Source organism: Clytia hemisphaerica, unplaced genomic scaffold (assembly GCF_902728285.1).
Source record: "Clytia hemisphaerica strain Z4C2 unplaced genomic scaffold, Clytia hemisphaerica genome assembly, whole genome shotgun sequence".
Taxonomy (NCBI): Eukaryota; Metazoa; Cnidaria; class Hydrozoa; order Leptothecata; family Clytiidae; genus Clytia; species Clytia hemisphaerica.
The window spans coordinates 1477261-1489856 of NW_027103890.1; the positions used below are offsets into that span (position 1 = coordinate 1477261).

Genomic DNA, 12596 nt, shown 5'->3' on the forward strand with positions numbered 1-12596 from the left:
AATAATTTTTTCAAAAATGGTTATTTTGCAAAATGCAAAGTTTTTCTTTTTTAATTTGTCATAATTGTCTTTATGTGCATGTTTTGAGTGTATTTTTAAGCAATCTAGAGCTCAAATTTTCAAAATTCCCCCCCTCGGGCCAAACCATGGTTGGCCCTCGCGCTGTCACTAAACTTCAGCCCCCCCCCCCCAATATGAAAATGCTTCCTACGGCACTGTAATGATTTCAATTTTTCCAAATATTTCATTTTTTAGACCATGCATATATGCGGCGCTTAAAACTTATAGCTAAAAGAAAAATATTGATAATCTTACATTTTAAATTTCGAAACTCTTACTTAACAACAGTAGGATCGGGGAACAGATCTTTTATTCAGATTCCTTGGTAGGATACCGGTTGTCAAATGCATGTCAGCAATGCTCATCCTAAACTTATATAACAGTTTGTTCTTATGATACCTGACCAGACAATAGAGAAATTTTATTACCCCTTTCTTCAAATAAAAGGGTTTAAAGTAATATGAAGAAAAAGAAACACGCTGGGAAGGATTAGCCGTTTAATAAAACAAAAATGATATTGTTTCAAGTTTGACGCACATGTGCAATACAATACAAAATTGCTCATAGTTTTTTGTTTTCATTTTGGCTTTTTTCCCAATCTAATCTGATCGATTAAGATTTAATTGGTTTTTCTTTTTAATTAATGCCAATCATTTGGTACAGTTATTGGAAAACGCATTTTGATTTATTCCTTGATGTGACAGTCCAAACCTCTGTTTACATGAAGAGGGAAACTTAAAAGGCGGTCAGTCAAGACGGAGTTTTTTATTTTTCTAAAACCGCAATGCATTGTGGGATTGTTATGAGTGTATTACAATAAAAATTTCTTAGGAATTCCTCGAGGGAATTCGATTGTAATACACTGCAAACAATCCCACAATGCATCGCTTTTTTAGAAAAATCAAAAACTCCGATAAGGTCAATTAGAAAAAAATCGCTTGAAATCGTTTGAATATATTGGAAGGTTTTAATTTGACAATACTTCCCTTATTAACCAGTTAAAATGGATATCTGGATTTTTTAATTGAAAATTTAAATTCCATTCAATGCGGTCAATGATGAACTGAGGAGCTTGTCGATAATAAGGGAATTTTATTATAACTGAAAGTCAGATTGAGAACGCTTTCAATCCTTATGAAAAGGAGCATGAAATTTGAGTTCCATCATATTTTTTGAAAAGTATGTAATTGTATCAATTTTAATAATTGCCAATTAGAAGTTTACAACGAAGTAAGATTTTGGGAAAAGATAATTCTAATTTTGGAAAGTTTAAGACCTGCTGTTTATGTCTTTAAGCCCCTCTCTGCTCTAAATACAAGTGTCATTAAAGGATGTATTAGAAATCTTGATCAGTGATTGGCTGTTTCAATTTCGCAGCATCATTGTAAAATGTTAGGGTATTTTTAGATTGACTGTTGATGGGAATCACGTCAAAAACTTTTACACCGGATGAAAATTTTGCAAGAATTCCATAACCTAAGCATATATTGATTGAATATTTTAGAAATACGTGAAATATGTTTACGTCTTTATTGTGTTCGTCAAGTTTGTTGTTTTTCTTTTGTCTTTTCGTAAATCATCAACAAAGATATCGTATGTCCTTTTTACACCAAAACAAAAATTTACTCGCGTGAATTTTTTAACCAATCAAAATTTAACGTCTATTTTGAGCGACACCAAAACAAAAACATGCATAAATTATTCATTAGCACGCGTCATTTAAATATTCCATTTCGAATCTTTATAAGGACAAAGCTAATTATACTAATTATGCGTTTTACCTGACCACCCTTGGTAACTAATACCAACGCGATAGAATTTTAAAGAGGGAAACAAGATTGTGTCATCAGTATTAGATGACGTAATCTCTTTGTTAGATCTGATAAGGTATAGTGACAATGAGATTTTCTCAATTTGGATGGTAATATAATATTTGCTGTCAAGGAATACACATATGTGCGGAGGCATGTGTAAAGATAAGGTTTGATGTCTGGTCGGTAATTTTTTCAAAATTTTAGCGAGTTTCTCGACATGTGTTATTTTGACGTATTTTGATATTTTTGCCATCTTTTGTTGGCTGTTTTGTTAATGGGATTGGCACCTTTGATGAGGAAATGACGTTACATTTTTATCACCTTATAAATTAATATAATAACTATTAGATTAATTATCAACGCGAAAATTGATTACCGCGAAATAGTGGAATATCTGAGAAAGTTAATATAATTTTTTACGCGTTAAAGAGAATACTGGAGATCTTTGTATATTTATTCCATTTCCGTTATTTATATCACTTCATTAGAATCTTGTCATATCCGGTTATTGACTCCCAATAGGTTACAATTTTATGAAGAAGACAAAGGGAGTAATCAATTTCATTAAAAGAAAATATCGGCTTTTTTCGGAAGTTAATTATTACTCTAGCAAGTCATGGAGTAAACACATCGTTGTTATATAAGTCGGCTCAATACATACGAGTCGAGACATTATACAGGTCCCTACAGTATGGGGTATGGAAAGCTGTCAGTTTAGTTTGATAGTATTTGCTTATGTTGAATGCCTCGCTCACGTGAAGGCAAAATTGCTTTTATGGTTGTTCACTTCAAAACTTAACTGGTTCAACGGCTTGAAATCCAGCGAGGATAATGGGCTTTATGGAAACAGGGATGGTGTTTATATAGGTTCACAAGGTCAACGCGTTAGATTTACAAAGTCAAAATTATTCTTATTGGAGAAATAGTTTTTCAAAGTTTATTTCACTGTAATATTAATTTTTGAAATACGTCACGCGTCACGTCATACGTCGCGTGCTTTATCAGAATCGAGATTTACACCCGGGGGGGTACTACCCTTGTCGACCGACGGGGGTGCTCCGCCTAGGTTCGAAAAATGGACCCTACGTGGGACTCGAAATTTGCGAAAAAAGTGACCCTTAATGGGACTGAAATTCCAAAATTTTCTCAAATTTTCTACTTTTTTCCCAAACTTTCCAAAAATAGGCACCCTACGAGGGACTGATTTTTCTATTTTGGTGTTTTTGCGACCCTACCAGGGACTCGCGGAGGTTAAAAAAGGTACCCTGGCCAGCGGAGCATCCCCGTAACCGATTTTGCCCTAGTACCTCCCCCGGGGATTTACATGGTACTTTTACGATTTTAAATTTTTTTGAACAATAAGTTGCTTAACCTTTAAGGATGCGACAGTTGCTAGATATATTATTTAAGTATTCTTTTAACAAAGTGACTAAAACAAATATGTACTTTTCGCGTTTATTAATCGCGCGAAAATTGATCGAAAGAAATTTGAATCACCCAGACAAAACATATGAGGGATGTCTGAAAGATAATTAAAAAGAGAGTGAAAAATGATTTGAAAACAAAATTGAAGTATTCATAGTAAATTGATAAGGTGAAATCAAGAAAAGCTTGGGTAATTAATTATCATAATTATCTCAATTATATTTTTGAAAAGTCTGCCTTATATTGTCACCTTCTCACTTGGGAAAAGTTGATTATTAAATTAGCTGGCGTACTGTGTTTTCACCACACGACTAAATGGACAGCTTTTGATGTGTACCGCATAAAATAATAATGAAGGAGAGGAGCATACGTGTGCTTTGTTTCTCTTTACTTTGTCTGAACGGTCATGTCGAAACTGTCAGCTTTTCTCCGGTCAGATTGATGTTAGAATAAATACAGATTTCTTCAAGTGTTCTTTGGAGTGACACTTGAAATCATTCTACTGCGCTTTTCAAGTTTCTCACTATTTTAATGTTGATTTTTTGAAATCAAAGGGTTATATTTTAACCCCCTTTTTTGTGAAATTTTGGCTTCTGAAGAAGGGACGATTCTGACAATATTTTACATTGTGTTACGTCCTTGTTTGAATTTCTTTATGACATATTTGGCATCTTGAATTCCTTCACACATCTGTCAGTGGATAATACCTTTCTGGGAAAGAACTTGTCAATTTATGACTGTTTATAGTAATTTTTTCTTGTTTTTGATAGGAAAAAGATATCCAATAGAAATAATAAATCAACATATTTGAAATACCACATCAACTTGATAGAACCGTCAAAATTATTTAGGATACGTTATTTGAAAACATACGAAGATACTGTACTTATTATAAACAAAATGACTGCAAGCTCATCCACACCACCTTCAACACCTCGGAAAGCTCATAAAGTTGTCTTGATTGGAGATTCACAATGTGGAAAGTCATCATTATTAAGAAGATACACAAGAAAAAGTTTTGAAGAGGTGAGATTTCAATATCTAATGTATAGAAACAGAGAGCATCTTGTATATTTCTTAAAAAAGGGGTTTTGGAAAGTTTGGAAGTGATAGAGGAACGCTTGAACATTTTTATTTACACATTATAATAAAAAACTGTATATAAGAACATAAGACTGTTAAGAAAAGTTGAGAAAAGTTGAGAACATTTTAAAGCTTTTTTGACTCAAGAACACCCGTTTATTTAGGAAAATGGGTAAAAATGGTCAAAAAATATTCTTAAAACATTTTTAGGCTTAAAACGTATAATCCCTGTATTTTTCATGACATTTTGTGTAAATATCTCACTTATTCAAATGCTGTTTAAAAATGTTTTAAGAGCTGACTAAATTGTTTCGTGTCTTTGAAAATCTTACCAATTACCAGATTTGTAAGATTAGCAATCAAACAATAATCTTGAATTCGACTTTTGGACTTTGAATGTGAAGTTTCACAGGCTGGGTAAATAGGTTTTTAGAATCCACTCGCATTGCCAATTTCTTTGTGTTTGTTAATTTCAAAATATCTCAACTTTCTAAACCCCATTTTCAATGAATCGGAATGTTATTATTGCCACGACATGAAATCGTAAACTTTCTCATCAATCAAAGTACCTTTTCATTCATACAAAGATTTACGAGGTCCCTGAAATAGCATGAGAATCAACTACCTGACCCACAAACGCCTCGCTAAACGGTTCATTAGTACAAACTTTCAGACATGCTAATGTGTTTATTTACGAGTGATTAATATATCCTTATCTCGTTTGATTTCAGGATTATATGCCGACTGTATTTGATTCAGGATCCGCAGATATCGTCGCTGACCAGAATAATGATATCCAAGTCAACATCTGGGATACATCAGGTAAAATGATGCTTTAATTTAACTTCAATTTGCTATAAACATGCTCGATTGACGTTTTCGCTAAACAGACTTTTAATTTCTCAATCTCTGATTGCACTGTCGGTAAATCTAACTCATCATCAAGCCTAATTATTTAAAGATTTTTGGTTTCCTGTTACTCCAATCATTTTTACACAGTAATTAAGTTTGAGTATCTTCTATTCGTTTCTATGGAGCTTAAGGTCCGTTAAAATATTGATTTCCATGTGATGTTATATTCTACTTTCCGTTGTTATACAGACTTCCTGATTATGATCCCTTCCTTTCACTTCAGACGGAAATTTATAGTAACTGTAGCCCACTCAATGTCAATATTTTAGGTTACTATTATTTCTATTTCCATGACAATTTTAGGCTCTGGAGAATACGACCATGTCAGACCATTATCTTTTGGAGAAGCGACTGTCTTCATTGTCTGCTTTGACATCACCAAATCAACAACTTTAGAAAATATACAAAGAAAAGTAAGGAAGAAAACTAATTAGAATTTCAGATTATATACTTGCTTACTTTTAAATCTTAGTAGTTTTCAATCTATTAAAGCCTAGTTTTACTAAAATACATAGCCGTATTTGATATAAACTGGAGAAGGGAAATTTTTGTCCTTCTGAACTTTTGTTTTGATGATTTTAAATTTGAATAGTTGGTATCATATTTTCAATGTTATTATAAAAGAAAGATCAATTCAAAAACACTTAAAAGTGTAACAGCGGCCAACCCTTTGTTTCACGTAATTAAGGCGTTCAAGTGCGGTCAACAATTTACGTTCTTTGATCAATTGCGGTCGGAAAATCTTTATTCTATTGCCAAATCTGTTATTGTTTAATAGACATGACAATGAACTCCAAGAACTTTTTTTTCTTTCGTGCGTATGATATTGTGTACTCCTAATTTTTACGCAATTGGTCATCCCATATTTGTTATTTATCGTTGCGTCAAATCAAGGTTTTCCTTCGGAAATGTTACATGTTTTGAACCCTTAGCAAACACCCTTAAAAACTGTTTTTTTAACCATAATGTTTTTGTTTTTATTCTCCAGTGGTTGCCAGAGATTCGCCAGCGTCACGCCGACAGACCCATTATCTTGGTTGGATGCAAAAGTGATCTGAAAGCTGACCAGAAACTTACAAATATCCACAAACGATTAGTGCTGTCAAGCCAGGTAAATATTTACTAATATTTCTTTTAACTTTTACACATTGATTCGTATATGTCCAACGGTAGTAGATTACAATCTGGTATTTCAACATTGAATTCGCAGGCTAACAGCATTAATATTGATATCTGAAAAGAGGTGGTTATACCGTCAATTATACTATACCTTGTCGGTCCTTTTTACACCGACCCATATTACGCCAAAGTTCAGTTTTTCAATTTTTATCCCGGTCCTAATTTAATTCTAATCCTTTACGCCAGCGACGAAAATCTAACGCCAATAAGAATCGGCGTAAAAAGGACATCATGTTGTTAATCCTAAATAAATTTTGTGATTTAAGACAACTCTTTTCTTTTACTTACAGGGTTTGTTACTGGCAAAACATATTGGAGCAATCGCATATTATGAATGTAGCAGTAAAGTAGAAGATACACCTGAAACGATAAACTCTTTATTTGAAACTGCAGCCATGGCGTCAACTGGAAGTCTTGGTAAAATCTCAAAAGAACATCGAATTAAATTTGATAAAAAGAAGAACAAAGCATACGAGAAATGCACCATTTCTTGAATATGTAGAATATTGGTGAACAAGCTAGTTTGAAGAAGATGAGCTGGAGAGAGTATGAATAATGATGGTGTTAGCAGTTTCTCGTAACCTTGCGTCGACTCGTCCTTTCTCGGCTGAGCATCATTTTGGTCATTGGTTGCCCATCTGACACACAACGTCGTTTCAACGTTTTTCTAATATTCAAAACGTCCATATAACGTTAGATGAACGTTGAAACAACGTTGTGTGTCATTGGTTGTCGCTATTTCTACCAGAATCAATAATTTTCAATGGAATTTACCAAACATTACCCAAAGATGACTCAATATACATGTCATGGTGATAATGAAGAATTTAATAATTTGAAGCGACTAACAGCTCGAGTTTTACTGATTATGTAGCATTACTCGAATGTCATTTATGTCATATTTTGACATTATATTGAAATAGAATTCAGATGCCCAATGTGACTTTTATGGGTTCGATGGATTCGGCAAACCAGTTATTTGCATCAATCTTGGTTGTAAAACTGGTAACTAGAGAGATCAAACCTTTGATAAAAATATCAGAGTAATTTTGATGCTTTATAATTAATATTTTTTTTTTAAATAAAGATGCTTTGTAAATATTATATACTAAGCGCAAACTCTTTCGTTTTAGAAAGATCTTTGTAACATGTAATTATCCAAATTATGAAGATATGAATACAGAATGATCTAACCATGAAATTTTGCTGATGAACAAGCTACCTTTTTTTGTAAAAATAAGGAAAAAGTAGAAAGTTTATGAACCCTATTCGGCCTAGGGGGGCTTTTTCTGTTCGGAAGTCAAATTATTAGTAATAGCTCCTGAACAATAGAGCTTTTGCCATGAAATTTTCTATAAATTCCTAACTTTTATTTATAACTCCAAAATAAAAATAAATTTGACACCTGAAAATTTTCCCACCTTGAGCATGATGACACTTCTGACAGTAAGGTGTCACAAAAATTGACAATTTTCCAATTCAAATTTATTTTTAATGTCGAGTATATCGCTTAACCCGTTATTTATTGAATAAAGAGGATAAAATAAACCTTTTAACTCTTTCGAGACTGGTCCAGCTAAAATCATGCCTGTGGGCATGATGACTTCAAAACGCGATTGCGTGGGAGTTACGCTTTGTTACGCTCGCTGTAAAAGCTCAAATGAAAGCTCTTAAATCGGCCAATCAGATGGCTTGATTTCCAAAGCCGTACAAAGTCTAGATTTTTTTTTTCGCAGGCTAGAATATCGTGGGTTTTTCTAACCTATAAATCATAGGCTAAAATATCAACAAACTTTGAAAAAAACAAAATGGCGTCTCGTGCAAAGCCAGTGATCAAAAAGAGCTAAGACCTTCATTTTTTCTTCTTCTTCTTGCCAAATTAATTTTGAACAACTTTTTAGGCTACAAAATATACATAAACCTTACACAATTCCCTGGAAATAGGAAAATAAATCAAAATTTTCGAAAAATTTTGCTACTTTGGCCGCCATTATGGATTTCCACCATTTTGAAAAAAAAAAAAAAAAAATTTTTTTTTTAGTTTCTAAATTTTTGAAGTCTTGCGGTTCTTTTGAGGGGTGAATGATATGATGAAAACGTCTCAATCCCAAGATATAACATTTTTAAAAAGGTATATGAAAAACAGCGAAAATAGGGCAGTCTCAAAAGAGTTAAACTCAGGCAACCTTTTTCTAAAGCCTTTGTTAGAATACAATAGCTATTTATAAGAACAAAGGAAATTTTCGGTTTTTGTTCACTTTAGGCATGATGAGTGACGACATCAAAAAAATTTTTTGTCAAAAGTTACCTTATGTGATAAGGATCTTGTGTGCCAAATTTCATCCAAAAAGACCCACTAGATCAAAAGTTAAGGGGTGGTACAGGAAAAGCCCCCCCCCCCCCCCCACCTCGTAAATTGTGATTTCGAGTTTGAACCTGAAGCTAACTTATAAATACCCTCCTGAGAAAAAACGACAGAGAAAAGACTGACAAAAAAGTACTATCGAGAACTACATATTTGGCAAAAAAAAAGTTAAAGAATTGAGTCTAAATCACACCTTTCGAGGGACTGTAAGCTCCCAAAGAGTCGATGAAAGAACGAAGAAAAAAAGGTTTTTGGTTTACAATCATGGTCGAAATATATTAACATTTTAGTGTATTTTAACGTTTTTCAGATTTTAAAGTTCGGGCGAGAATTGCTATTTTAGCAATTCCACTTTCTTTCTATTTCGATTTTAGAGGGGTTCGATGGCTTCTAGGCTATATAACAATTTTTATCGGGCAAATTTGAGCTTTTAAATCCTGGGATTCGAAGGTCCTAAAGTTTTAAGTTGTAACGGCCACAGGGGACGTTGGGAGGATACGAACAGGTGTGCGATATTTTCTACTGATTTAATTACTATTCCAAACGCTAAAAGACAAAAAATACAAACTCTTAGAGTATGTACAAACGAAAAACTTTATCCTAAAGCGATCTTAACCTAGAGGGCTATAAACGTAAACACATTGGAACATAGATAGGATTTTGACCGAGTAAGGTCTTGTCTTTCTTCTTTCGAACTTTCGCATCGTAAAAAGTAGCCTGGATATCCAAGCTCAAAATTTTAGAAAAAATAAGTTTTACCTCAGCCAGACAAAGTTCTAAAATTATAGAGCTTGATTCACCTAAAAATCAGGTGAACACCTGTTGACAGATTTTCCTGCATGAGTCCCATGGCGGCAAATAAATATATGCACATAATGACATGCATAATTTCAAGATGGTACCCCAGCAGTGATAAATCAATTTAGAATGGCAGCATTGACCATAAAATATAGACAGTGTGGTGGAAAGTCTGTTTAGACAAAAAGTGCAAAGTAAATTTTGGAGAAAATTTTTTTCAAAATATCCAACCCAAAACAGCAATACAAAATTGGCAAACATAAAAGAAGAATTGAAGCAAAATAAAGATATACCTTTTTAGTTCTTTACACGATGCAACCAAGTCATTAAGAAGATTAAAACAAGAATATCTAAGTAAGTAATTGAAAAGAAAACAACCAGAACATCTAGAAATTCCCATGTTTTGATCTTCCCACTTCTTCCCTACCATTATTGTTATTTTTATTTGGATGCGTGGTCAAACACCCAAGGGAGATAATTAGATATTCCATTGTTATTTGCTTCGAAGATAAAAATCAGGGAGATTTGCAAAGCAGCGTATGCGCCTTGCTGATCGCCCACGCGGTTCACCTAAATATTTAGGTTATCTGATATTCCGATGGCGTATTGGCGGCCGCCCACGGTTAAGCTCTAAAGGAGCAGGCCAATATCTCATCGGAGAGGGATAGTAGTCGTCCATTGATGTCCGACATAAGTCTAACCCTCATTTTGGGGGCCGTGCTGAACGCTTAAAAATTGATTTTTTGAGATCTGGCGCCTCAAAAAGACCGTCAAATCACAGTCGCTAGTTACCACGTCATGAGTATGTCGGCGAAAATTACAAACAATGATGTAATTTTCAAAAAGTGTGTGCTGTATGGTTGTTTTTGGTTTCTCTTGATGGATTTTTTGTAGTTTAACTGTACTTATCACTCCCTGAATATTAGTTTTAGTATCCAGTGTAATTTCTGTATGTGCACCAACCCAAAAAATGTGTTTCTACCACAGAAAAGTTGATAATCATAACTTTTGTTTTTGTTTGTTTTAATGGCTGATTTTTTTATTCTCAAATTTTATACCATTCAAAGACCAAAGAAACTAAAGCAGGTATGTTCCTTATGGGCTTAGGCTTTGAATTTTTTTGGTCTTTCTTTGGTCTGAATCTGTTTTGATTCGGGCGTAGATTGGGGTCAAGAATTGGTTGGATACGATTAAGGATCATACGGATTAGATTAATTTTCAATTTGTGATTGTATTAAACCGAACTTCACCCAAGATAACTGCTGCTTTCAATGATAACTTAATGAAATGTCTTAAAAGAAATTGATTGTGTCGTCACAGGTCGTGTTTCGACTACCATGTGAATGTCTTTTCTAAGTAGGAACAAAGAAAGAGAAAAAGTAATCTGGGTGTATGGGATGTTTCAAAGGGAATTCTGATAACATAAAATGTGGTTCTGGCAAAACAATACAATCTATATGAAAATGGGACTTCCCTTCAAAAGAAAAAGTAATTTCAAAATGAAGTTTCCGCTGAAATAAAGTTTGGTATGAAAGAGTTTTTTGTACCCTTGCCGTGTAGCCCTCTTCGAAAAAGTAACCGGTTAACAGCAATGTCTCACAGTGACTGTGGAGAAGATTCCCGGCGGGGATAAAAATTCTATTGTTCTCTGGTCAAAAAGTCCATTAGGAAGGGTTTTTCCATTGAGTTTCAAACGGTGATGAAGCTTAAGTCGATGTCCAAGCTGAAATTATAGACTTTTTTTACACCGGAGACGAAATTTTTGCTTAATTTTCCAATGGGCTTAGGGTCTCCCATCAAATCTGTGACACGGTACAAAGAAAAAATCAACAAAATGATAGACATATTTGATGTTATGATTCTCTATGGCTGACTCTTTTTTAAAAGCGTCGAGGGCATTTTAAAGTTGTGTTTTCAAGGACGTGAATAAAATTATCAGCTTTGAATTTAATCCAAGATCGCTGGTTATCGTCATGGTTACTTTTCTCTGCGTTGATTGAGCGTTGAAAAGAATTGCTATTCGCCGTCACAAAATATGATTTCGGCATGTAACTTTCACGATAGGGGCTGTGTGTACGGCTGTTTAGAGTGACGTAGAAAATGTAGAAAACCACCTTCTACGATGATGACTGAACAGTTTTGGAGTTCAGTAGATAAGTTATGTAAGTTTATTGAAATGAAAATTTGATGAAGAATTTTGCAAAGTGTTGTTTGCGTGTTGTTTTAGGTGAAAAAGCAAACGTGGATGTTGTGTAAAAAATCGGACACGCAACTCTTTAATCTTTACTATGATAATAGTCAATATTATAATAGATAAAAAAACGAATTACGAATTACGAATTACGGTCAACTCAGATGAGGGCGTAGTAGTGTGGTGATCATTGCTCTTTACTCTAATCGGGGAGGTCTGAGTCTGATTCTTATTGTAGTTCTACAGTTTACTTCACTTGGCAAGTGAACACACTTTAGCCCGGGTCAACCCATACTACTCTGATACAAGAGTGTAGGTAATATGCCAGGCATCGTGGTGTGTGTTGTCACTCATCCCGCCCTGCGCTTGCGATGAGCTATATGCTCTCCCATGTTGTTCGATTGTCATGACTATCATGGTGTTTGTGTCTTGCGTGTACACGTTGAGAACATGTTTAAGGCTTAAAACTTAAAATTTAAGAACATCCGAAGGCGTCAGGAATTTTGAAACTTGAGAGCGGCCATTCCTGTCCATAGATATATGTTACGCCCGAAGGGCTAGATATGCAACTTTAAGCTTTAATTCTCCAAAAAATAAGTGAAGCAAAAATTTGACTTTTTAAATTAGCATTTTAATTGTTTTCGGAGCGCGAGATAAAAAAGAGTTGGCGGCAAACGCTATTTCGCATCACTCAAACCAGTGAAATTGCTTGTTGTCACGTGATTTCTTAGGTAGGAAATCCTATCAAAACTTGCTTCACTTTTCGATA

General features: G+C 34.1%; 1 protein-coding gene across 1 annotated transcript; it reads left to right on the forward strand.

The window, feature by feature from the left end:
* Positions 1–4075: 4075 nt before the first annotated feature.
* On the forward strand, positions 4076–7674 carry LOC136808627 (ras-like GTP-binding protein rhoA). The gene is made up of 5 exons (XM_067065168.1): positions 4076–4325; positions 5114–5204; positions 5598–5707; positions 6283–6405; positions 6764–7674. Exons 1-5 carry the CDS (start codon positions 4200–4202, stop codon positions 6965–6967), a joined length of 654 nt encoding a protein of 217 aa, XP_066921269.1. The 5' UTR covers positions 4076–4199; the 3' UTR covers positions 6968–7674.
* The last annotated feature ends 4922 nt before the right edge of the window (positions 7675–12596 follow it).

Coding starts and splice junctions, on each gene's coding strand:
- LOC136808627 (XM_067065168.1), top strand. CDS start 4,200: ATGACTGCAAGCTCATCCACACCACCTTCAACACCTCGGAAAGCTCAT. Junction 5,708..6,282: donor TAGAAAATATACAAAGAAAA/GTAAGGAAGAAA, acceptor TTTATTCTCCAG/TGGTTGCCAGAGATTCGCCA. Junction 6,406..6,763: donor GATTAGTGCTGTCAAGCCAG/GTAAATATTTAC, acceptor TTTTACTTACAG/GGTTTGTTACTGGCAAAACA.